General features: G+C 44.5%; 2 protein-coding genes across 2 annotated transcripts; one reads left to right on the top strand and one right to left on the bottom strand.

Moving 5' to 3' along the window:
* Nucleotides 1-3,441: 3,441 nt before the first annotated feature.
* T265_12518 (hypothetical protein) lies at nucleotides 3,442-26,046 on the bottom strand (the record flags this gene model as incomplete). Its single annotated transcript, XM_009164154.1, has 13 exons — nucleotides 3,442-3,531; nucleotides 3,579-3,653; nucleotides 5,191-5,504; nucleotides 7,573-7,660; nucleotides 13,269-13,697; nucleotides 15,180-15,498; nucleotides 17,276-17,418; nucleotides 18,418-18,555; nucleotides 21,638-21,721; nucleotides 23,154-23,228; nucleotides 24,014-24,283; nucleotides 25,859-25,899; nucleotides 25,971-26,046. Coding segments are annotated over 13 exons (2,142 nt in total), but the record flags the coding sequence as incomplete, so codon positions are not given.
* On the top strand, nucleotides 5,934-9,514 carry T265_12517 (hypothetical protein; the record flags this gene model as incomplete). Its single annotated transcript, XM_009164153.1, has 2 exons — nucleotides 5,934-6,183; nucleotides 9,372-9,514. Coding segments are annotated over 2 exons (393 nt in total), but the record flags the coding sequence as incomplete, so codon positions are not given.
* Nucleotides 26,047-26,892: the final 846 nt, after the last annotated feature.

The raw sequence follows: 26,892 nt of genomic DNA, 5'->3' as shown, positions 1-26,892 counted from the left end.
TGCTGGTCCCTAGCAGAATCCGGTCCTGATGTAGCTGACAGGAATTCAGTGAGTGACAATTCTCTCCGCCTTTAGAAACGTGAAATTGGTCCGGCAGTACCAGCCAATTAACGAAAACGAGTTAGTTTTATCCCTGTTGGATAGATATGCCCATTGTTTAGATCGGGGGTGGAAATGGAGAGGCTTATGAATAGGATCGAAATTCCAGCGATGATCCCACAGCGAACATCTTATATTGCGGCGCTAATAATAATGATCAGAATCATTCCCCATCCGTAATGGTTTTCTCCATATTTCGCTTTCTCACAAGCTGCTGCAGAATAATCCAGCGAAATTCTGTAGGTGAGTTTAAAGTCAAACATATGCTCGGCATACCTCTGAGCTGTTGTACGACCACGTTAATACTATGATTCCGAGAGGACTAATAGATTCGAATGTGAACACAGAGATCCCATGTGCCATCCGATGCAACCACTTTATATATCATCGACCTGCTTATGACTTCTTTTACTAGCTATTATCTTGGTGTCGTGCTCAATGTGCAACTACATCGTCCGCATATACAAAACTGTGGTTGACCTTCTACCGTTCGGATAATGCTTTCTGTGCCTAAACTGCTGTATGTGCTATGTGCGCGTACTTTATCATTCTACAGCGGCGCTAGATCAGAACTTGTGACAGCATACTGCATAAAAATAATAACTCAAGATAAAGAAGTCTGTATTGAAGACTATAGATGAACATAAGGAGAGAATATATACAAAAGTACCAAACAAGAAAGCTAGTGACGGTTCGCTTTGATTGTTCTGTTCGAACGAGGCCCGGGTTTGACACGGGTACGATTGCGCAACGTGAAAGTTATACACTATGAGGAAAAATGAAGGGTGATGAGAGAATACGACAGGCGGAACATGACAGTATACCCAAGGTAGGACAACGTGGGCTGTTAAGAAACCATGGAATAATGGTGTTCAGGTTAGCCGATGAGGCCATAAGTTATCCGCGTCCTAATATAAAAAACAATTATGGAGACATACTACTTGCAATGTTGCTGAGACCTCTCCGACAGCCCGTAACCGATTGCACCCTTCTTGGACTCATCAGGTGGGCGCAGTTTTCGAGTTCCTGTCAGACATGTTTTATTTGAACTCTAGACTGTGTGTTTTTAACGGGATACTCGACGAAATTCTGTTTATGGTAGGCTCCAACTGAATGTATTACACAGATCGCCTGAAGCTTCAGGCGGTATGATATCGCAGTATATTCTGTTAGTAGAATACACTACACCTAGTGGAAGCAATTCCAATCCAGGGTAACGACGCTTACCAATATATTGAGGTTCGAAATCTATTAATAAAGCCATGCGTCTAGTGTAGGACAACTGGTTCAAATGAGGATGCGTTGCATGTCCGCAAGGAATTTTCAAACTGTATCTGTTCGTGTGCTTCAGCCATGCAACCTGTCTTTGAATTATGGTTTCTTGAACATGCTGAGGCGAGCTCGTGCCAAGCTTGGATGTGCTGTTTTTTTCCTATGCCACCCAAACACACTTTTTCGTCGTACAAGATATCAATCTGAAACGGTGAAAATGAGAATACGACCCCACTGTACGACTGAAAGTAATATAAGGATTACTTGATGCATCCAGAATCTCTACGGATTCTCCTATCTGAAGAAGCATGGTTGAGTCGACCGCCAAACAGGCTTGTTGGGAATGAGTGTGCTAGTTTAGCATCCGTGCTAGAAAGTAAGTTAAGGGCTATACAGGCTTCAGCAGACAAAAAATCATGGAAGATAAACTTCGATCGGAATGCCTAGAGAAGGCCATGTTTGATGTGAAGATGATGAACTAGATCCAATGTAGCTTGGAGCGTTGCTCTGGGGGGGGGGGGGGGCTTGGTTGTGGTTTCTNATCCAATGTAGCTTGGAGCGTTGCTCTGGGGGGGGGGGAGGCAATAGATGTGGGCTTTCTCGCGGATGGCTATACTTCACTCCGTGTCTTACTACAGTTGAGCTATCATGTCAGAAACCGTACAGTAACTTGAACATGCCAGATCGACTAAAACGTGACTAGCTGGTTGTTCTCTACTGTGGTTTAAAACCATAGTTGTCTAACGTGTCACTGTCATGCAAGGCTTTCAACGAAGTGCTTGAAGGGCACGAACAGATTTCGGTTCGTGTGAAAGACAGTCATGGATATACGTTCTATATTTCATTTCCTGGCGAAAACTGCAGGTGAGTGTAGCTAGGTGTATGCATCCGTGGAGCGAATTACCAAACGATTCACATATATTCCTAGCATGACGAATGCTTGGTAGACAAAACCTGATCTGGTTACATGCTCGTCGATATGAATTACACTTAGCGATGCAGTGATTCGTGAATTCGACCAGGAGAAAACGTCAGTTGGAACATAAAGTGAGCTCTCGGTGCGAGAAACACTCGTTTGTGACCCTATCAACCATAAACCAGCTTCTATCTAGTCTTGGACTACCTAACGGTATCTCAGCTCTCGTGTGGAGTGGTAGCTAGGCACCGAAAAGATGGCACAGCTGTTAATACTATCCTCAAAATAACTAGCAAATGCTCACAAATGAACGGTTCTTCTCACAGATGTGTGACTTTAGAGAAGCTTAACCCACTTAGAACTGCACGACTCGCATGAAAGAGGCTAACGTTCCCCCCCGGAATACTGCCAGGGCGTTCATCATAGAACGAAATCGGCCGTGAATGGCAAAAACTAAAATAGCAGTGTTTGGTAAGGACGGATGTTCCAGTGAGTATCTGGCCTTTTTAAATAGCCTGAGTTGATATTTAAGGTTCTCTGGGTGGCACATGGGTGTTAGCAGTGTAACTCAGTGGACCATGCAGAGGCAAAAAACTTCACACTTCAATCACATCCAGTCTCTTCTGGATTCCTTAGCAGCCGAGGGAAAAGGTGGAGAAAAAAAGGGGATAGAAAACCTTGGGCTGGTCTTCTAAATGCATTCGTCTCTCGGTATAGGAAGATGGAAAATCTGCATATTATTGCTGGCAGGGCGTTGAAGCGCTTAAAAGGCGAAATAAGAGACATATCCGGATTCCGAACACGGAGGAGTGGTGGTGGGGTTTTTGCGCAACTCCTGAAACACTTTCTTTTCAAAGCAGGTTGCTTGTAAATTGTACGTTGTGAATAGCCGACTGTATGCTAATGGAGGGTCGCAGGTTAGAGGCCATCTAGAAATGCATGAGGTGCACACCCCCGACCATTTCCAACGGGAATGAAACAGTAACAGTATAGGATGATTTCACTAAGAGGATGGGACCATTCGTGAAACTTCGATTACCTCACTGCTAAAAAAATTCACCCAATGTCTATACAACCTGAGGAAAACAGCATGCCGGAAAGAGACAGGTTTCAGATGCAATCCTGCACCGCACTCAAGGGGATGAAGTCCTTACCTGTTCGTCCAGAATATCCATCAATGTTCTTGCACTAATACGCATCCCAGCTTCTTTTAATAAATAGTGAAGTGATGAGAATTCAACTGGCTATAAAAAAGACAATGATCAGGTGCAAAACGGAGATTCCCACTTACCGTGTATGTGAGGATATTTTTATATAGCTCTTTTTGTGAACGTATGTAAGCGATCACGGAGCGCTTGATATCCACCTAAGTGCGCAAGCAAGAAGACAGACAGATGGGTTGATTCAGGGCGAGGCCACAAACAGTAGGAGCGAAAGGAGTTGATGGTAAGAAGCATGTGGTTTCGCACAACCTAGACCACTCTAAAACTGCGTTAGACAGCAGCCGGCGTAGTGATCACCTCGAAAAATATTTACTGCAGAATTCAGAGACTGGAATCAAACAAAGTTAATCCAGTCCCAAAGTTATGACGGTAGCCACCGAGTTGATCGAGTACGTATGGGATTCCGATCAAAATTCGAAATAAGTCCTATAAACGATAAAGTTTCCGTAGCCCCAACTGCAACCACAGAACTTTCTCTCTGGTGCAACGTTCAGAAAGCCAAGCGAATTCGTGCATGCTAGAAAGGTGGTCGTACAGCGGAAGGAAATATCCGGCATTTGCGAGTTTCGTGCAAAAAAGCCGCACCAGATAGGGAATCGTCACTGGGGGAATAAAAGGCCTAATGTAGCTCAGATAATGTCAAACACGTTATAAATAACTGTGGAATTTGCGCTCCATCGTTGGGTCACGATGGATCACTCGGTTCTTAGGATGCGTACTATATTGCCTAGGATGAACATCCAATGTTTAGTTTGGGATGAAAAACATGGCAGAAAAGCTGACGAGATAAGCGAACAATGGAGGTATGACCTACTGCTTCTTTTAGGGGCTTGGGGTTTCAGTCTTCGAGGCTCATGTGACGGTTGTGAGCGAGTTAAGCTTACGTTTCAATTCAGTTTAGGTGGTCTTCTACAGGGGATCTAAACATTAAGAGAACTTACAACGGATCAATCACATGTGGTCTCGTCTGAACAGTGGCCTTTAAGCAAATCGTATTAGTTCTATGCGATATAGATGAAAACTGTTACAGGGTCACCAATCACCTAAGGGAACAGGTCACTAATCGGCGCCAGAACAGAGTGAAGCTACGGAGACAGTTCTGGGAATCCTTCCAGGGAGTTGGGATTAGTTCATTCCAGACCAAATCTCACAGAACCGAGGTGAATTATTCTTAATTTGGAATTTGGTCTTTCCTGCTGAAGAGGCTTATTGGTTTGATGGTTCCAGCAGTCACGTAGAGGAAAGACATACTGGGCGTTCATGAGGCAATCCTCAGTGCCGGTTGCGGCGTACATAAATGGCACATGCAGAACGTTAATTAAGTCAAGACATAAACATTAATATGAGGCTTTATCAATTTAAAACTCTTCTCCCCAGTGCCTACAGTAGTTTATGTTCCCGGATTCTGAAGGACTCCTCGTAACAAGAAGGTCTTAGTTCAACCGCACGAGATTGTTTCAAGTATGAAAATTGAAAGAACTTTAAAAACAAAACTTCTTGGACCGTCGTGTAATTAAAAGCTAGCGTAATCCCACACAAATGTGCTGGCCTAGGGAACGACTGCCTAACCCTCGAAACGGACCAACTGGCTAGTCGTTAAGTGTTGAAAATTAGTAAATCCAACGTCACCAGACAGTGGCCAGGAGAAGGTACGGCTAATGCCCGATATGCAGAACAGACCTGTCCCGTCACTTCCAATCTTTGTGAATCATCTACGTCGTTAACTTCGAAACGATTATCAACGTCATTAGGAGCATCATCGTCACTCCATCCGTATTCCCCAGTTGAACATGACACGGAACCTGTGGTGCAAACAGCAGGGTTACTCATTTTGCACGTTCTCTTAGGATGGACTGATGTTGTGGTATGGGTCACACGCGAACTGGAGCGTTTCTTCGACCGTGGTCTCTTCATTGGGGAGGGCTTGGATGTACGTGTGGAGGTCGACTGCTCAGAAAGCGAGTCCACTGGGCCCGCCTGAGGCTTTGTAGTATCTACGAATATAAATGTCATAGCATAAATTGGTGGCTTTATATGGAAATGTAGACACTTTCAAAGTCAAGCTGTGAAATTTGAAAAATTCTAGGATATGGTCATACGCGAGATCAATAGGGTATCAAGCGCGATTCTAGACTGGTTCCCTGGAGCGGCCAACGGTGTAAATCGCGTTATTAAAAGCAACTACGCCGGTACCTCAACTACTCACCCAAAGGTTCCTATGGTAACAACGAGGTGTAATACTTATCTGTGTCAATGCAAAATGATGTGTAAGATGAACCCTGAAATTGGATAGATGAAGATCCTCTCTTGGAGCAGCATCCTTGAAGTAATTGTACACCATAGCCCCTACCACTTCGAAAAAAATCAATTACCCCATTTGGGGGTAATTGATGGGTACAGCAACAGGGTTATCTTAAATAGGGAGCCATTACACGAACCTAAAGATTCGTGGATCGAACCCAACCTCAGTATATCGACTGATACTGTCTAGGCTTGGGCCACCTAGCAGTATACCAGCCCTCGAGCCTCCTACCGTTGGGATGGAAGCCGGGCACCGAAAGGGTGCTACAACTGAACGACTTGATTTGATTATTTCACGGAGAGTCATTAGAAAGATGGAACATCAGACCATCCCACTTCATTCCTACGATAAATATAAGGTTACACAGGCGGGTAAGTAGTATATTAACAAAACTTTTGTTTCCCATGTCATTTTCTGACCGCTCATCAGCCTTAATGGATGCCGGGGATGGTACTATTTGCTTACACCACTCGCAGACGTTGGTGCAGCAACCGTGGACGGACGCTGAAGTGGATAACATTATTGTGTAAACGTGTCTTTGCTGATAACTTCGCCGAGGGAGTTGTGCGTCGGAATGTAGAAGGAGAGGAGCTAGTCGTGGGGTCTTTGTTAATTATGACCAATTCCCCAAAGCAGAACATCGGAATAAGGGTTCAAACGCTCAGTGGCGAGCTACCCCCCCCCCCCAAAAAAAAAGATATAGTTAGCCTATACTTAGTACTCCTAAACAACATGTGCAATTTCCAAGCTTAAGCTGTCGAGATTCCATACATCGGTCTTGTAGCAGGGGATGGCCGCGATAAAGGGGCAACCTGATGTGTTACCTCAAGGCCTTAGGTGTGTACAACTGACAGCCGGTAACGAGCGATTGTATTAACTTAAACGACTGAAAACTATTGTTTGTAGGACTGAGCCGAAGGAATGACACTCAGACCATGACCCAGGTATTCTCAGACTTAACAAAATGGCCTAATCTTTTCCTACCAGACTGAGCATAAAACGAACCCGGGTTGGCCTGACTATAGTACTGTGCTACCGCATTTTTACAGTGAACCTGACACCACTGGCTGCACTTCTTGAGGCAAAAAATGGGATAAATAAAAAAATTTGGACGACAGTTCGCGTTTTCGAAAGTTGACCAAACGACGAAGCAGCATTCTTGGAACAAACAACCGGAGCATTATTCCTCACTAGACACACACAATACTGCTTAGTCCCTACTTTCAACCTGCAGTCAGACTACAATATCAGATCATCGATGACTTCGACAATACAAACTTGATCCCAAGAACTCTGTTTTTCCAATTCGTTTATCAGGCTAATTACAAGCGGCATACGCTGAATCTTAGCAACCTGGAAGAAGGCCATTACAGTGCCTAATTTTGGTACGGCAAATTAAATTTTAAAAAGTCCTAAGGTTCATGAAGTGAGATAGATAAACCTCCTTCAAAGCACCAGAATCGATACTCAGAATACAAATTACTGCACATAGTATCGCATGTGCCATTCTTTTTGCCGTGAACATTGTGGCGACTCCACATTGGAGTTCCAACACATAAAGGGACCGCCCTTTCCTCGAGAAAATCAATGTCCAATCGGACGGTATGTAGCCATAAACATTCGTCACCGAGAACACGAATAATATGGGGCAGTTTTTGGCCAAACAGTTGGTTGAATGCATAGCTGTGTCCCGACTGTTTCGATACTTTGTTCCAAAGCAAACACAAGCTAGACTACCACCGTTGAGAATTTAGACTTACATTGGTGCAGTTGATGGTAAATTTCATTTAGCAGAGTCACAGCACGTTTGCGGGGAAGAGGACGAACTCCAAAAGCCGAGAGAGCACGCTGAAACGGAATTTGTTTGTAAAAGTTGTGGGAAAATGGCTACAAAACAGGCTGAACGCAAAGCTGACGGGGAGTACTCAGTGTTTGATGTTGGAAAGATATCACAAAAAGGAGTGGCTCCTAATGAAGAAGCATTTGGCCCTTGGTGGAGGAATTTATAGATTAACGAAGTCAATTGGTTGAAGGTGCTGAAATGGGGAAGTACTGGTAAAAGGGCCTGATCCATAAATTACACACGCATATAGGTATACACGATTCACTTTTTGGAGGAAAATTCTACAGGGTAGAGCACTTCCATTCATCCCTACATCTTATCAGTTAACAACAAACAGTATGGAGAACACCTTGTGCAAATGATGGATTATTTTAGTCAATCAAAATGCCCATTACTAATGATGTCAGAGTAAGCTATAAACGCACTAGAACTGAACAGAGTGGCAAGCGGACAACTCCAAGGGTCTCTGACGGCTGGAAGGACGTTCCTAACTGAAGTAGTTTTACGGTTTCGTAAGGACCCGATATCGACTGACAATAAGTTTTATTCAGAATTGGTATGTCATCATTCCCTGTTCGTAATGAAAACCAAATAGATTTATAGTAGACTTTGATCTAACATCATCTGGGTGCTTGTAAAGGCTGTATGGCTGAAGGCTGAACCTTGTTCCGTCTGAATGATGTCTGCTCAGTCCCACACGGTGGGTTAACGCAGGAATTGGAACTGATCAATAATAAGCAAACAGAAGTGGGAAGATCGGATGAAGATTTCCTTTTGATATCACGAGAAAAACACGGCGACAATGTCCGCAAGTATTTTACGTTTGAATACGTTTACCATTTCGGCTTGCCGATGACGACTAAGGGTCTCAAAAAAGTTGACATTAAAGATTATATGCATCGATCTTCGGGAAATTCTGCTAATAAAAACAACAATCACTGTCATTTAATGCGTGTGATCCATCACACCCGATTAGTTTCAGTCGACAAAGACTGAACACAACAATTAATAAAAAGCCTATAAGGTTCAGCTATTACCGGCTAATGAGGTAAACATTCGTTATTACCTCAGATTTATCCACGAGCAAGGATAGAGAACCTCTCCACAGATAATTCCCCACACGACAGGGCCATTTTTGGTCTGTACCGTGAGTGATTATTCTACACGGGAATCACTTGGTCTGCCCCGCAGGCTCGTTCGATAAGTGACGAGGCGTTAAAGCTACCAAGCCCTTTGCTTCAAACTCAGGCAAGTCAGCTGCCGATCTGACCACATATCTAATGCAAACAACGATTACTGGATTGAGGCAGAAACTGGCGGCGTGTGACCAAGGAGGAATGTACCAAACGATATATCAATAAGAAAAACTAGCACGAAAGCACTGTATCCCCTGGACACGAAAACCCTGAACCGACACATAAGATGTTTTAAACTTATGGATGACCCGACAGCCCAGAGTAGGATAATAACATGTATTTTGAGTACCAAAGGTCTTGGGTAGAATTTCCAACGAATTCGCCCTAACGGTGAAAAGTGATAAGCATCTTTGTGCCCTTTTCGTCCAGACGCGATAAAGCACTCGAATGTTAAGCTGCTGGATTAACTATTAGGACGATGCGAAAGACGACACATGACTGATCACAACTAGCGTCTGAGTTCGCCTTCTGACTATGCCATTCAGCTAACAACTGGACGCGCCCTCCGCCGCCTCCATAGCTCAGTGGCTAGAGCACTGGTCTTGTAAACCAGGGGTCGGGAGTTCGATCCTCCCTGGGGGCAGCCCGCTTTTCGTTTCGAAAACTGTTCCCGGCGCATTGCCATCGTCTCGAATACGCACCCGAGGTCTTTCAGACTGCCGTTGACTTGTTCACTGAGCTGGGAAATTTGATTGGGCTGGTGGTTGTCCACTGCTACGTGACCTGACATAAGATGTTTTAAACTTATGGATGACCCGACAGCCCAGAGTAGGATAATAACATGTATTTTGAGTACCAAAGGTCTTGGGTAGAATTTCCAACGAATTCGCCCTAACGGTGAAAAGTGATAAGCATCTTTGTGCCCTTTTCGTCCAGACGCGATAAAGCACTCGAATGTTAAGCTGCTGGATTAACTATTAGGACGATGCGAAAGACGACACATGACTGATCACAACTAGCGTCTGAGTTCGCCTTCTGACTATGCCATTCAGCTAACAACTGGACGCGCCCTCCGCCGCCTCCATAGCTCAGTGGCTAGAGCACTGGTCTTGTAAACCAGGGGTCGGGAGTTCGATCCTCCCTGGGGGCAGCCCGCTTTTCGTTTCGAAAACTGTTCCCGGCGCATTGCCATCGTCTCGAATACGCACCCGAGGTCTTTCAGACTGCCGTTGACTTGTTCACTGAGCTGGGAATTTTGATTGGGCTGGTGGTTGTCCACTGCTACGCTGACAGACAACGCACTGATGTCACCTCGATTGGTGACGAAAGGTATACATTCAGACTGTTCAGCTCAGCGAACAAGCTAACGATAATCTGCGCCACCAACATCTTCTTCTGTAGCTTTCTGACGGACTATTGCAATGTGGAAAAGATGGATCATTAGTCTTGATTCACTGAGGAAACTGTGCGCGTCGCCCCCACGTGAATAACACAAGTTACTCATGAGTAGTTTAGCGAAATGAAAAAATCGGTGGCGGCGCAGACGCGATTCACCAGGGTTTCAAAAGCCCACTCACTCCCATTATTAGGCGACCTCTCTCAACCCTAAACATGGAAGTAACAAGGAATCAGACAGGCGTTAGAGATTTCGTGAACTAGATATCGCTTAATCACTGTAGGAGACAGGGAATTGTGTTCATGGCACAAGAGGGTAATGCTTGTATGGGTATTGCACGCACTTGTAGCGTTCTCTTCTCAGCCGGTCAGTGGACGAAAGGTTTGCTGTTAGCTCCCTCTTCTCACGTATCGGTAGTGGGTAGGGAACAACAGGAAGATCTGCCCTGCGTGAACCCAGCAAAACGTCTCAAAAATGGGCGCCGATAACTCACTGGAAACAGACATCCGTGTCAGTAAAAATCGGACCACGGTTACCTGCTTTTCTCCCCTTTAAAGCCATCGAATTGACCGCGCTGACGGATCATCATTTATGCGCGGTACTGGCTAATCGGGCGCCCAAATTATTTCACAGACTATTCCAATCGGTGGATGCACTCCAGAGTGGTTTGTAAGAACGCTGACGAGATCAAGATATCATGATGGTTGGTTTTCGCGTAACGGAACAAAATAACGGATGCATTGGTTCTGAACACCTCTTAACTCAAGCAACAGTTTCTATCTAGCCAACCACGCAAGCTGTCGCAACCATAACTGCGGATATCGGTACAATTCAATTTCTGACTTGCAAACCATGACGACCTACGACGCAGCAACTGAGTGTAGATATAATTTTGAATAAGAAATGAAATATGATATTTTTGATCACTTTGAGCAAACCTTCTAGCGTTGTTTCCTCGCCCCTCGGACACTCCCAAAGGGGGTAAATCCACAAATAGGGGGGGGGGAGGGTACAGCAGCATTGGGAGATAGTTGGCCTATCTTGGAGATAACCCATTTAATATGGGATACCCATGAGAGCACACGCATGCTTGACGGCAGCGAACGACTAGAAAATTACGGAAGTTTTCATCTCGATCCATTTACGATAATCTCCGAATAAGTTCGCATAGTCTTGATGATGAATGGGAAATGAAGAATATTTCTCCGTTTTCACCGTAAAAGATGACAACCGACTCAAGACAAATTCGTTGAGTCTTCCATTGATCCAAACAGCACCTCGTATGGTCACGTACGTTCCTGGGCTTAGTTGATTCCATAAGTACAAAAACTCCATATAAATATCAACTCAATTCGGATCTCCCTGACCACTTAAATGAATCGTAACTGATGGAAGCGATTTATCAAATCATGTATCACCAGTGAAGGTAATCATCAATTCCAACCATCTTTCCAAATACGTTTCTACCTTGGATTCGAGGCAGTTGATGAATTAATTTGAGGAAATTAATCATTCAACAGCATGTGTTTACCTTCGCAAATTGTCACGTTACTCTTGAAGTAAGTGAGTTTTGTGTCGCCGAAACAGGGAGGACTTTGTGGAAGGGTGTGAGTTTTCGGGTAGTACTTTCTCCTTTAGGAATTCCACTAGAGTAGATGACAGAGTGAATCTTCCTGGGGCTTAAGGACGACTGGAAAAGAAGTCTAGCTTCATGAACGCGCAATCCAGTAATTCCGATCCACAGACCGTAAACACATTCAAACATCTATTCATCAGCATTTTCGCAGAATAGCAGGAGTTTGTTAGTAACAGCATGTCCGGAGCGAAATGGTGCGCAAGTGAACATTTAGTAACAAACTGGGATCGTTAAAGAGGCGAATCAATCCAAGATGAGGTGTTTAGTACATACAATTAACATGCCTAATTCTAAACTACTAAATAGACTGCTGTGTTGCGTTCCAAACCGCTGTTGGTGAAAAATTCGCCGTGACATGGCAACGTGAATGGAAAGCGGCTAAAGTCAAATCGGGTGCCGGTGGAACTTTACGTCTTTCTGGCTAGAACCAATTCGATTTTTCATGCATGCGGTTAGCAACTACACCGGACGTAACCGACTGTGGTGACATACTACCACCGTCTAGACTGGCTGCCTGTGGTGAGTATGTATTTAGTGAGATTCGCAGGGGACGACGGGGGAAACTGATAATGGTGTCAAACTTTTGCAAGATGCCTATGCAGAGTACTCTTCAGAACGTGTTTCGCGTCCTTTTGGTGAAGCAAGGGCAAAATAATGGAAAGACCTCAAGAGTCGGCAGCTAATCTCAACCCAAACCCAAGCCGCCGAGACGTAAGCACACGACATTAATCACTATTCTATTCGTTCTTTTTTGGTCGCTTTACCTACATGTATCAGTATTTTTTGCACTAAGTTCCCACCACTCTCACTTCCACTCACTATATGCTCAGGGTGTTCTCTATCAATGGCTGTAAAACAGTTGTACCACCCGGTGTAGTGCTGTAGATGATGTGAATTTAATAACTTACTGCATTTACTTTGAATCAGGGGGCGAGATGGCCCAAGTGGTTAGAGGGCGAATTTACTGATCGGAAGGTCCGTGGTTCGAACCGGACCTCTGACTCTCGACCTACCCTGTCTAGGCCTGGGCAACCTGGCAGTATCCCAGCCTTCGTGCAAGCTTCGGGTGGCATGGCAGTTAGGCATCGAAAGAGTGCTACAGCTGAAGGAACGAACAAGACTTTGAGTCAAATTGCTATGGCTGTATCACGTCTACCTGGTATCCCCGCTGTGTTCCACTTGCGGAGAATGTGGATTTCGAACTCTTATGGAAATAAGACTGGGTACAGTGACGAATGGCTACCGGTTTGCTATGGGGACAAAGTTGCCGGTAGCTGTTGTGGTGGGGTGTCTTTTCCTGATCCTGATCGTGCAACAGAACCTTTGAATGATAGGTCAGCTCAAAAAAGACTCTTGGGTTGTCTTCACACTTAAAATGCACGTCGTATACTTATTGGAAGCGGGCCGATAACATTTGGAAACGCAGTGCTGTACAGTCAACTCACTTTTAGCTCGGGCGTCATCATCGCCTTGTAATCTGGAAGGGGAGTGACCGGTGAATTATGTAGGGTTGAATTGCCAAAGGTACTGAGGGGAGATCTCCAACTTTCAAAATTAATATCACTCATAATATCTTGAGGAATGTGTGGCGGTGATCGGGTAGAAGATTTGTCTTGTAAGCCTTTAGACAAGTGAGATGTGGCAGTACTAACCACCATTTCTGGGGACGGTGAATTGGGAGGTGAAGTCACGGAAGACTGCTGATTGGGTGGTTCTGATTCCGGCGACGGAGTTGTGTTGGATGCACACAGTCGTTTAAATAATGGGCAAGGAGTCGGCTGTTCATCAAACACTGGGGTCATCTTAGGAGATCGTTCAGGTGAAATTAAAGGACACTGTTGTTCAGAACCTAGAACCGGCGGCGAGAGACGCATCTGGAAGATTGGAAGAAAAAGGTTCTCGAAATGATGATGAATGGGAATTAAAAATCTACTGACAACCCTGTATTTATGCATCAAATAGATAAGCTACCGCCTCCAATACGCAGTTACCTACCTCATCTACGCAAATCATCGGTGAACGAAACTGTGGCAGCTGGAACCACTGTGCGGCAAGAACGCGGTTCTTACGAAATTAGTAGTGTATTATCCAGAACTCAACCGCCACTGTATCCTGGATTGCACAAATCAATCAAACCGTAGTTATCATACATGAATATGGTTCTTTACCGGTTATTTAACCACGGCAATTTTGTTGAATCAGAGTGCATTATGCCCGACATACTATGGTTAGGTTACTCAACTAGCAAAGGCACGCCTAGTTAGGCGTTAGAAACTGGACGTGACAATTTGACCGCCAACATGGGCAGAATGTAAAGGAATAATTACAAAATACCGATCAGATCGTAGGCAGGAGTTGGTAAATGGCCAAGAAGTGTCATCGGTTACCCACAGAATTTGATTATTTCGCGGGTTCAGTTGATGGTAAATCAGTTGACATAGTAACCATAGTATGGTGTTTCTTTGAATCAACCGTGCCGCTAAGGACAGGCTCATATTGAAATCGCATGCGTAAGAGTATTATGCCACAGGAGCATTTAAGTCGGAGGGAGTGAAAATTTTCCCCATGCCTTAACAAAAGTGGTTGGTAGCTGTGTACAAAACGGAGAGGGCTCTTGTTAAAAGGGTCCTCATGTCTGACCATGGTTTTGTGGCCGGTCATGAAAACGCGGGCAAGTTTGTGTGGACGTAACCTCCAACCTGCGCAGAAAGTCGTTCAGCTGTGGCACACTTTCAGTACCTAACTGACATGCCACCAGAAGGGAGCACGAGGGCTGGGATACTGCCAAGCAAGGGAAGTCGAGATACAGAGGTCCGGTTCGAACCATGGACCTTCCGGTCAGTAAATTCGCGCTCAAACCACTGAGCCGTCTCGCCCCCAGTCGGCGTAAAATATGGAATGGAACTCTACGGACTAAGAAAAGGGACAGGACAATAAAAATAGCAAAAGAGTCCAAAAAACGCGGAACTGAAAGGATAAGTACAACCTTGGCGGTGTACAAAATGGACTCCGACAGGTTGATCCCACGGTGAACATTTCACTGTACCGGAGTTTTCACTCTTAAATGTTCTTCAAAGATAAGATCGAGAGCTTGGCAACGTATTAATGTAAGGAAGTCCGAACTCCTTAGTGAACAGTCAATTTCTGGATGATAAAGGAACAGTGAACGTAATTTTTGAATGACGTTGATGGGAGACGCACTGCGTAGGCGGTTATTTGTATCTACATCTTGTTGCAGAAAAGTGAAAACCAAAATATCACTATGTGGTGGCAACACTTGGGGAAAATTCGATTTCATGACAATAGACGCAAGGCGACAAATACAAGCGAAAACGACTAGATACAGTAGTACTCACAGACAATTTTTCTGTGGCACTTTCTGCGACATCCGCCGGATGGGATACAATGCACATCGATTCCCAAGGTGAACTGAACAAGTCACGACTAAACTGCGGTTCCGGTTGACGCCAATTGGATCCAGAAACAACCGGGGTTGTAATTTCCGATGCAGAACACCCGTTATGAAAACTGGTCGACGGCAATTGCATGTGAGCTATTTGCTCGTCTGTTAGTATTGTTTTGACGTTTAGAGGGCTGTTCTGTTTCTTTGAAGAGAAACCAACCTCTGCAACACCGTGGGGTGACTTGGCTTCGGCACATGGCCGGACTCCCCAACTAGTATTAAAACAGAGTCATGCGTTAAGACGAAAAATTGAATAATGAAAACAACACGTGCCCCAAACAGTTTGTTGGAGAATCAACCCATGTTTTACCTTACTTAGAAAGGCATGAAAGTTGTTCAATCGCAAATACATTAGCTATACAATTATGTACCTTGGTATAAGATTTGACTAACAATAATGTATTCAGAAGAACAACTGTCCACGGACCACATTAAACAACACCACAGAACCCACCAAGACAATGAAGAACGATGTGCGGCGAATGCCCGAAGTGATCATATCACGGGGAGAGGGACATTTTTCTGAAGATGACCTCTCTCCAGAGGAATTGTAAACTATTATTGACAGAAAAGGACGGATGATGGACCTTATTTGAAGGGATTATTTTACACAGACATGCGGGCAGGGAAGCCATTAGAGTCACCCAAATCAAGCAAGCTAAAACAAAGTTCCTGTTCACGGATTTTCCTTTCGAAATAATGAGCAGGTTAGAAGATACGCACTTTTATGCTAGGAAGCCGATTAAAAATAGCTGGTTGGGATGAACCCATCTAATGCACATAAGTGAGATCATGGTGTTTGAGAATGAGCATCAGATGACCGATCCAGCTAGAGCCACCTAATAAGCCTCATTAATGAGGAATGGAGAGAAGGTTGCGTCCCTCAAGGCCAGCCAATAAGGCTTTGCAGTTGTTTGTACCATTCTCACAAGACAGTTGGGAATGGCTTTATCAGCGCAGTAAATTTTGTAAATGACAACATTTTGTCGAAATGTCACTCTGTGAACCTGAACGCAGGTGGCGTGAGCTGCCTCCAGTTTAACTTGGCTAGCTACCATATGACACTGCAACTGCCCACGCGCGTTGTTCGGTGCACAGATAGCAGTGGAGTTGCACAGTGTGGCAAGAACTTACCGATAGAGTTTATTATTCCATATGCCAATTGAGGACCGGGCAGATATTGTGTTTTGTAAGTGACATTTATCATTACGGTGGACAACTTGCAGGGTTATGAAGGCCATTGATGAGAAAAGTAGTGACTGATTCTCATTTTGAGAATTCGAGCTTCCAGCAGGAAGTGTGGAGCGTATATCCTGCGAACTTATCAGGGTTACTGAGCTTGGATTGGCTAAAAATTCAAAACGCCATCTAAATACGGTAACACTCCACAAGGGAGAAAACGCGAGGAAGGGCTTATTTTAGTTTCGCTGGTGACCAGTCTTCGGTGGAGGGAAGTTGCTGATGGGGAATACCATTGTGGCCCATTCTGTCTTCGGGCTAGATAAAACCGGTTGGGGTAGATGCTATACCCAAAACATTCGGTTTAAAGTTCATTAGGATAACACAATGACCCCACAGCCGGTAACTCACGAAAGACAGCATTGTAAATCGTACCGTGCGCTCAAGGCTTGTGGCGGACAGGACAAACTCCTCATAAACAGCTGAGGATCCAACTGAAGATCCAACATCGCAACTACCAGATGCTACCATCGTACACACTTGTGGATCACTTTTTCTTTTTTCTAAGAGAACATCTGGGGGCAATTGTTGTTGCTTCGTCCTGCTTATCCTGTTGCCTACAGAAGGTTGCCATATGGGGGTTTTAAAAAACATCACATCATCAGATTAAATGTCACCTGAGTGATGGACATGTCGACCTGTAAAACTAGATGAGGTTTTAGGTTCCTGTGCGATTTTGCGGACAACAGTCGAAAGAAGAGCCAGTTCGCCACTCTTTTTGTATCACCGAAAAAAAACGGCTCAACTGACCTTCGAAGTTTGTCCTGAACAAGCAGACTTTGGTTGTTCCAATCCTGGCACAACGTTTGCTCGTCTCCTCGATAAAGTAGTGCTAGTAGCTGAAACACTTCAGAAGTGGTAATGCCAGTTACTGCACATGAGGAAGTTCCATTCTAAAAAGGATACAAGTTTCAATAGCTATTGAGCAAAGTGCCAGAAACAAGAGGGTGCGCCTTAATTCGATGCTGTCCGGTCATTGTGATGGTATACGCATGCTAGTACAGGCATATATGAAAAAAATCGTAATAACCGGCAATAAGATCCATACGGAACAGCCCTGAGCCACCGCTACGAGTCTAATATAAACAGCACTCTTGTAGTGAAAAAGCTTTGGGTTCGCTGTAATTTAAGGTTCTGGATTCATACTCTGGTACAGTGCAATCTCAACGAAAAGGCTTAACTTGTTTGTAGACATTTTCTAAGCTGTTTTTGTAGAAATGTAGGGTTTACTACTGCCTTTGTTGATTCAACCTTGGAAGCTCGTAAGATCGAGCCCGGGTCCGAAAGCCCTCCCCTCCCCATCTATACTTTAGTATTTATTGTGAACATGCGTCTTTCACGAAGTGCAAAGACTGGCTTGTTCTAATGACGCGTAGTTATCAGTCCATGTTGTAAGGAGATTGTGTCCAACATAACAATTGTTGTTAATATCCACGGCTCTACTATCCTCTAAAACACTCACTCAGTGAATTTCAATGTCACTTAAGCAGGTCAGGCTTACTAAGCATACCTTGTAAACCGCAATTGCCGCTTATTCTTCCATTGCTAAAGTCAACAACCGGAGACTGACGCAGAAGAATGGAGTATTTGATCCCATCTGGGGTGGTGACTTTTCTACAAAGGTAGTGGGCGGCAAACCAACGCATGCCTGCGAGGGGTACACTGCAACCTATTCAAAAGATTGACTTCCCTAGCCGAGGACTGTTAGACCGCCTCGGCGTATAATCGAGGGCAGACTAGACGAATCACAACCTTTATCTAGACTCAATTCAGTCATCGAGTAGCTAAGGAAAGGGTTAAGACCGCAAAGGCGTAAAACCGCAAACTGATATACGATACAGGTCGCAATAGACAGCAATGTTTAAAAGTGATGTAGCAAGACTGGAACATACCGGAAATACGGAGGAAACGATGCCCCAGGCCGCAAATACAAACTTGTGGACAGGCACCCGTTGTCCGTCATCCAGAATTAGGATTGCGTCAGACCACGATGACTCTCCAACCATAGAAAGATATCGATTACCGTAAACCTGTCACCAAAAGTGGCAAAAATTGGAACAAGAAGGGAATGAGTCAAACATCTATGGTATGGTTGGCAAAATACAGTGGTCCCCTCCCAAGATAATCCAACCTCAGCTAAGGCCTCTTGAGTTCTGCTGCACGAGATTTGGCTTGGAACTGATGCCTTCTGAGAGCCCATTCATCAAGTTGAAGGGCATCCTTCCGGTAACAAGTACAGAGAATTGGAACAGATGATGAATATGCTCATTTGTCAAGTCACCTGTCACTGTGTTCAACTAACCAGTTGCATCCTTAGTCTGCCATCAACACGCACTCACATTCGGATAGACAATGATGCACGAAGCAGCCAATAAATCTGCTGTACCATCGATTTTACGGACAGGTCCTGTTCGGTGCCTAGGCCATACATCCAGTCTCATCGCAGTATTCTTTGCCGCAGATAAACTATTGGACATCCATAAAACTTGCACTGTTACACAACAAGTGATCAGCCGTCCTCACAAATGCTCCGCATTGTTACTGGTCATGAATGGCAGTCAGAGGTCAGGCTTACAATGAATGAGGTTCAATTCTGATGCCAGCAACGGACAACGTAGGTTAAGTTACGAGTGAATCGCTCCATATCTGACCCATTGGTGCCGATCTAGGTCCTTTGCTGCCCTCCGGAGCAGTTCCACCTTGGACACGGTGAAGGATCCAATGCATATTCTCAGAACTCGCTTTAAGGCTTTCAGATAAAGTTACAGACCACTGAACTCGTTGATGCAGCAATAGTTTACTGGGGCACACTACAGTACAATACACTTCAGACGGATCTCTTTAAATTGGTTATCCTTGTGTTTTGAGCACACCGGCTATAGCTATATCTCTTCCCCTTCATTGTGTGTGGATGCCACTAAAAAATAAACCAATATTCACTGGATTGCATAGTACCCCGTTTCTTAACATGTGTCCGTCTATGTCTTCTCTGAAGGTAACCTGCGAAACCCAGCCGTCTTCGTGGTCAATTGGCTCTCAAGTTTTGGAACAGAAAAGGCCATTTGACTTCGCTAAAAAGCTTTGTCAGCAACTTAGGAACCACGTTAACAAGCAGCTGGAAGATGGACCCATTGCTGCCTATTGAGTTGCTGAACTCCTTGTCACAAACAAACATTGGAGTAGTGTTTTTTCACACCGGTTCTAAAGCAGGCGGTCTTCACAATGATACGTCAAGACGCAAATAACACTTTGTATGTTGATTTAGAGCGACATCTTCGTTCAGGAGCACAATGATGAAATGGCCGATGATGTGGACTCTCAGAGTGTACTCAACTGCAGGGTAAGAAGCTACAAATGCTTAAACGAGTGACCTTTGATGGAAAACTGTCCATTTGTTAGAATATGTGCGACACATTGCGCATGGTTGCAGCTTATTAGGCTCGGTTGTATGTTCGAATATTTGCTTATGTGATCGGGAAACTGTCAACATTCTGGCTACCACCCCCACACACAAAACCGCTCCACAATTGAAACCAACTGAGCTGTTTTCCGTGGTTGTTCGTCAATGACACTCCGGGTCAACTCCAAATTTGGCGGTAAGCCCTACGGAAGAAAAGTGCTGTTTTCCAGGTATCTCCGAAGACAGACTGCTTTCAAGAAAAGAACGAAATAGTCCTGTCCCGTAGTCAGGTACAATAAAATGGGCGCATTTGACAAAACAAACGGTATTATTGATTGCCCTTCTGTCACTCGAACTCCAATACAGACTTGCAGTCATATGCAACTAGGTAGAATGAACATAAAATGCTTCCTTTACCAGGTTACTTGTCTGTTAAGTTGCACGGGGAAGAATAATAATAATAAAGAAATAATAATATAATAATAAAAGAAAGAAAAACCATTGTCGATTCTGGAGCTATCCGTTCATTTGAGAAAGCGTCGTATCAAAAGAGCTATGAAATACAGTGGTACAGAAAAGATATGCTAGACACAACACTTGCTGGTCTCCTCACAATCCCAACCATGCGATTCAAGACAGACTGGATGCTCCCTAATTGATTGCATACCCCAGCAATTAGCCCAACCGTATAGTTGGTCGTTCACATCTTTGTTGTTCAGATCTGAGCGGCGGATCCTCCAGCCTCGTACTCTGGTGTATAGTTGCTCCCGCTCTCCAAAGGTATAAAAACTCCGGGTTTGCTTTTTGTACTTGTATATCACTCTACTTAATTGTATCGCATAAACGGAATCTTTCAAGTACTCTCAATTAAATGGATCGTTCGGAAAATGCGTCACTGAACGTGCAGATCGGGGACGCCACGGTACTCAGATTGAACCGTTCGCTGGAATACACGATTTGACTACTGTGGGGTACAACCGCTGCCGGAAGAACGAAGCGTCGTTGTCATTCGGTTCACTTCCGACAAGAGATACGTGAAGATCGCGATTACCCGTTCGCCCACACTGGCCGACGGACTGCCATTAACTTAATAATCTCTTGAGCTCCAGCTCCCACAGTGTTCATGGCATAAGTAGCGTTCGGGTGAGGGGAGTTAGAAAAAGCTGAGGTAGAGAAAAAGGCTAGGCGTGTGGAACTATGGTCTCAAACGAAAGCAGGCACCAGCCATTAAGCGAAGCTCGGCCCATGTATAAACACAGCAGAGAACGAAAGTGTCGGTGACCACACCGATGTCACCCGCACGTTCATATAAGGATGTTTTTGACGGAATAGCATTAGGCTCATTTGCTATACATCTGGCATTCGTTTTAGGGTAGGCCTTTTGCCAACAGTAGTAAACTACCAGTGTTCAAAAGTGGCGTGTCGGTTGACGATGACGGCATACTGTACAGCCACAAGATGCTTTAATCACAATAAGAATTTCTGACCAAATCACGGTTTTATTAAGAAACTCAACCAACCAAGGTCAAGCCTTGGAGCAACATCCGGTCAAAACCCAAGCCAGTATTTTGTAAGATACCATATACTCGATGAGGATCTGTGACTAGTCAAAAGTAGTCTGACTACCTCAATAAGTACGGTTGGTTAAAGACTGCAAGTAGTTCGAAGTATGCACAGTTAATGAAACGGTAAAATTCGTTCGAATAACCTACCGGATTTTCAGAAGACGGTTCGCTCTTTTCTGAACCGCCATCCTCACCACTTTTGATTAAAATTGATGAGTGAGGGAAAACGGGCTGCAAAAAGGATTAAAAGAACTCAACCGAAACTGAGAAAAAAACACTAGAAAAATCAGGACAAAATTCAGGCAAGTTGCTGGCCCACAGGTAATTTTTTTAATGTGAATGAAGTATAATATTTTAGCAGGGTCACAATTTCGGCGCACGCAACCTAAAGCAGTGGAGATACATGGTGGTTACTCGAGCCTAGACAAGAACGATCAGTAGTGCATTCGAACTTGGCCGTTGGATCAGATTTTCTAGCTATCAGACTATAGTAGCGTGTCCTGATTGGTACGACCTGATCTAGCAAGGTAATATTTTGGAACGGGTCACTCAATTATGACGCCAACTGATTGTATTGAGATCAGGAAATAATATGATGCAACACAAGATCACCCAACAGTTATCTGGCTCTACATCGGCTTCTAGCAAGCTAGTCATCATTCCGCCAAGTGGAACCACGTCACGTCCTGCAGAGTTGTGCTCTGGCGGTTGAGTACCTTACTATTAATGATAACCACCAAGATGCCAAAAAGTAAGTAGGAGATTGCAAAACGTGTTTTGGCATCAAAATACATCACCCTGTTATGTTCCGCGATTACACGAACCTGACTAGGAAGCATAAATCTTACTGATGATGGCCACTATGCGAGCTCAAGACGATGATACAATGGTGTGTCTCAGTTACATATTGGCAAATCTCCTAACTACGAATACGGTGATTACGCTCACCAAACTTCAGAACACACACACACACGTACACACAGCGCAAACGATTGCTAAGCCAGACCATTTAGGTGCCAGCGCACTGCTTATATCATCTCGATTCGTGATTGAATGTTTGAACCTGACTGGTCGAGGTCGGAGAACAAGTCAACAACAATTTATGCTACTTGGAATGCATCAGTGGCAAGTGTGATTTGATTTCGATATGATCTCGTCAAAGAAAAATACCCGTAACTAGTGTGAGTGAAAATCTATCAGTAAAATCACTTGAAAAAGTTGAGAACTTCTTACGTCTCTGTAATAGAATTCGGTTAATTTCAAACATGACGGTAGGTCAATGGTTCTGAGGACACCTTTGGGTTCTCGTAGTTCAACTGTGAATGCCCATATGGTTGCAAATTCGTTTTCCTGGATCGATTTGCTGTCGCTAAAAAATGGCAGTGAATGATTCAGCCGAACCAATTCAGTGATTTACATCGATCGATTCAGACGAGATGGCACTGATCAGCTGAGTTGCCTTACTCGACCGATTACAAAATGGCACCGTCGTCTGACAAAAGCCATGCCCTTCAAATCGGTGCCCCGTAAATTGGTCACATTCAGTGGAACCCATCCAACAGTCCTCACAGTTGTATCCTATCGACACTGACGGTTAGGATACAAAAAAAGGAAAGCAGAAAAAGGCGAAACGCTCAGATGATAGCAGTTCACAATTACTTACATTCTCAATAGAAACGTTGGGGTGATCCATAGAATCATCATCGGGGATAAACCCTTGCGTTTGAGAAAATGTGGGCTGAAATGCGACAGACCATAAAGTACAGTTCTGAATAACATAGAGCACTGATAGAAACTCGGCGACTGCGTCATGGGGGACAGATCATGGACTATCAAAGAGTCTCCAGAAAGCTTATGAGTAGAGTGCCTCGTCAAGTAAATACTGGAGAACTTTGTTGTGGTCAAGTACACATAAACAGTGGTCTCTCCCTCCAAAAAGCAACTGGAGGCAAACGCGGAATTCTGAAACCAGGTGACAGGAGATATCAACTTTGTTCGACCATTCTGAGATGTGACAGCTCGTTAACGATTCAACAGGGATTTTAAGCTAAATTCACAAACAACAAACCCAGATAGTCATACAACCAGTTGTCTTTCTGCATCACATGGACATTCACGGGGGCCACCCACATCCCAACGATGAGTTTCAAAGCATAACACTCAAGTGATGCAATAAATCACAGGAAAATAGTTTAAGGCACGAGAGACTATGAAGTGCATCTGGCTGGAGGAAATGCCACCCAGTCTCCGAGAGCTCAGTTGCCAGGTACGAGATTACTACATGTTTCTAGGAGAGATGTGGTCAGATCCCCAAAAGCCCAGCGATATCGGATGTTTTGTTTCTCCCGGAGCTCATCGAATGGTTTTAAACAGGAGAACCGTTCGATGAACGTTACTTGCCAAGCAGATTTCGATATTTGGTTGTTTCATATACGTTCATGATTTTCTACAGGGTTCGATTTTCTCAACAACTCTAGGGTAATAATGGAAAACAAGCATTAACGTCAAGTATTAGCGTCTTACTTCGGTTGACAGCCGTGCGTTCCGCGGGGAAAGAACATGGGTAGGTGAGTGTGAAGATGACCTTCCAGGAAGCTGTGACAAAGACAGCAGGTTTTCACCCCAAGTGATAGTTGTCGGACTGAGGGGAGGGACCAAAGCTTCCACGTAGTATGGAACATTTGACGAAGACTCGGAAACGTACCCACCCACATCTCCAGCAGCCATAACCCAAAGTGGTGGTAATGAGCTGTCGTTCACGCTTGTTACGGCGTTCGCAATAGGTCTCTGTACCTGGTAACAAAATGAATGGATGCTTGGATGAGCTGTCGTTCACGCTTTTTACGGCGTTCGCAATAGGTCTCTGTGCCTGGTAACAAAATGAAAGGGTTGCTTGGTGTCGTTGTGAGTCAGAGGAAAAAGTTTGCTTCTCTAAGCTAGCGAACTACGAAGGCTGGATCCAGCTATACTGTGTAAATACCAACCGTATTACTGTCAAGATCAACTACTGTTATTCGCCTCCTGGTTGAATTCAGCAGCATCGTGCACCCATTGCGTCTGTGTTCGACAAAAAAGACCCTCAGCCTCAATAACCAATCACCGAACCACCGGACGGTGCTGCGTTATGATTAGTTCCAGTTCTTTTTTCTGCGAAATCGCGTTATAAATTTTGATATTCGGTTTTGACATTGTCCACACTTCATAGTCTGCCAAGCTAAACTGTCTTCCGTAAATTTCTGTTGGCGTCACGTTTTAGCTACAGGAGTTTGCCTATTTTGAGCAAGCAACAACCCAGTCCCGAATCAATACGATAATCGACGAAGTGACATGATAAGCCATGAGTTCAATGGGTTACCCTATACAGTAATGTGTATACTGCAGCTCTTATGATGTATAAGAGAGTAATAAATTCAGATTGTCGGGATATCCAGGCATTTTTAGCGTCAAAGTAGACAGGATAAGGATGGAAGGATCGAGAGATTGAATGCTCTTGTTGTAAAAGAAACCAAATGCCACAATACTTCGATGCACTCAGTTGAACCCGGCTGTTGAACCTGGCTAAACCAGGTAAGCTACGACAGGATGTCTGCGGATGATATAGTTTCTACTCGAATGGAATAACACAAGAAAGCCAACGTGGACACAGGGTTGATTACGCGGTTTCAGACCACACGAATCAACGATTGATGGATGAACTAAGCTGAAGCAGCTCGGGAATGATGGCCACCCGATTCCAGTCGCCCCCACAATGTTACAACCAAATGATAAAAAGAATGAATCTTACGATCTACTGTCGTGTACAATGCTTCGGTACGATTGTCCTACTTTATGGAACAAAGGCGTGGCTGCTGCGTACGAAAGATTTTCGAAGACCCCCTGTGTTTGATCATTAGCGCCTCCGAAGCATTGTATGGGTCTGGTGAAGGCACCAAAACATTAGAGCACTCTTCGCTCAAATATGTATTGGATGGAGACGACCCAGGGCTGGTCGGTCCATCAATTAGCAATAAAACATGAAAGCTCTTACTAATCAACTAAACAATACTTGTAACTCCTGTTTCAATTGTTTTTTCTTCGATCAAAACACCGCGTACTGAAATGCAGTTGTTCCAACTGCTGCAAATTCGTTCAACGAGGAGAAGAGAAAGAGTGAGACCTTAGCAATGCAGCCAACAGGTGTTACAGCCATGTCCCTCAGGGTCACTAACCACTATTTGTCTCGTCCGGCGTTCCTATCCAAGGGACAGCAGTTGAATGGTAAGGGCCTTCATGCTTCGTTGTCAAGTCACTGACCACCGCCTCTTGATCGTCTCTATCCGATACAAGGCTGGGCGGATAGAGCAGACGGTTTTACACCAAAAGAATTACACGATCTAACCAGCGTAACCTATGGAGTGTGACCAGCTGATCTACCAAACGTTAATGAAATTTCCAGAAAACGATCTGGTGTGCCCCAGCATTACTCAGCTGATGTTCCCACCAGACTCGTGCAATTCCTCAGAGTCAGCTATAGTCACACATAAAGCCTTTGAAGATCTTCCGCACGGAGCGGCCATGCTTCTGGTCCATAGAGTAGAACAAACCGGACCTCCGTATTGTACACTCTACTCGTGACGGTCAGACCGGCGCAAAAAATATCGAGAGTCGCTAAACGCTGCTTAAGCCTACCCGACTCCGGAATTCGTCCTTCGCCAGTTCTCCGGGATTTATGCAGCCGCCCAGGTAAATGGATTTATCTATTACGTCGATCGGTAAACCTGCAAGCATGAGGTTTGTTTTTATCCTACCAAATCTTGCAGCAGTACTTTATACTTTGCAGATGTGAAGTAACTATAAACTGTGAAGCAAAATTATACAGATTCAAAGTAGTTCGTAGTTCTAAACGGTCTGATCCAAGGACAACAACATAAACCAGTATCCGTTAGCGAACGTCCCGAAAATATTTTGATCCAAGAGTTGTTAGAGGCAGGTAAGGAAAATGCAAACGCCACATTGATTGCGAAGTTAAAGGGAGAGGACAACAGAAGATATCCTTGCCTGACACCACCGGATGTGGTGAAATCAGGGGAGCTTTCTGTAGACATATATGTCGCCACGAGGGGGCATGTACAGCCTTTATACGAAACAAGAATTTAGACGGAACATCTTCATCATCAGAGTGTCAGTTTCTGCCGATCAACGGAGTCAAAGAGATTTGAGATCGAAAAAAATTGTCAGTGTTGGTCGTCAGGGGTGGCGCAACCCCGGCACTTGTCGGAAATTGAAGATATAATCGATGCAACTCTGACCAGGGCGAAACGCATTACTGTTCTTGCGAACATGACTCTTTCAGCGACGGACAGTACAAGAGAGCACTACGGAAGCTATGGCCGCTAGACTGATGCCCCGGTGGCTTTTGCACG

The sequence above is a fragment of the Opisthorchis viverrini genome (genome assembly GCF_000715545.1).
Source record: "Opisthorchis viverrini unplaced genomic scaffold opera_v5_3, whole genome shotgun sequence".
NCBI lineage: Eukaryota > Metazoa > Platyhelminthes > Trematoda > Opisthorchiida > Opisthorchiidae > Opisthorchis > Opisthorchis viverrini.
Note: the sequence above shows the minus strand (reverse complement) of the source record. Positions and strands in the feature narration are given on the sequence as shown.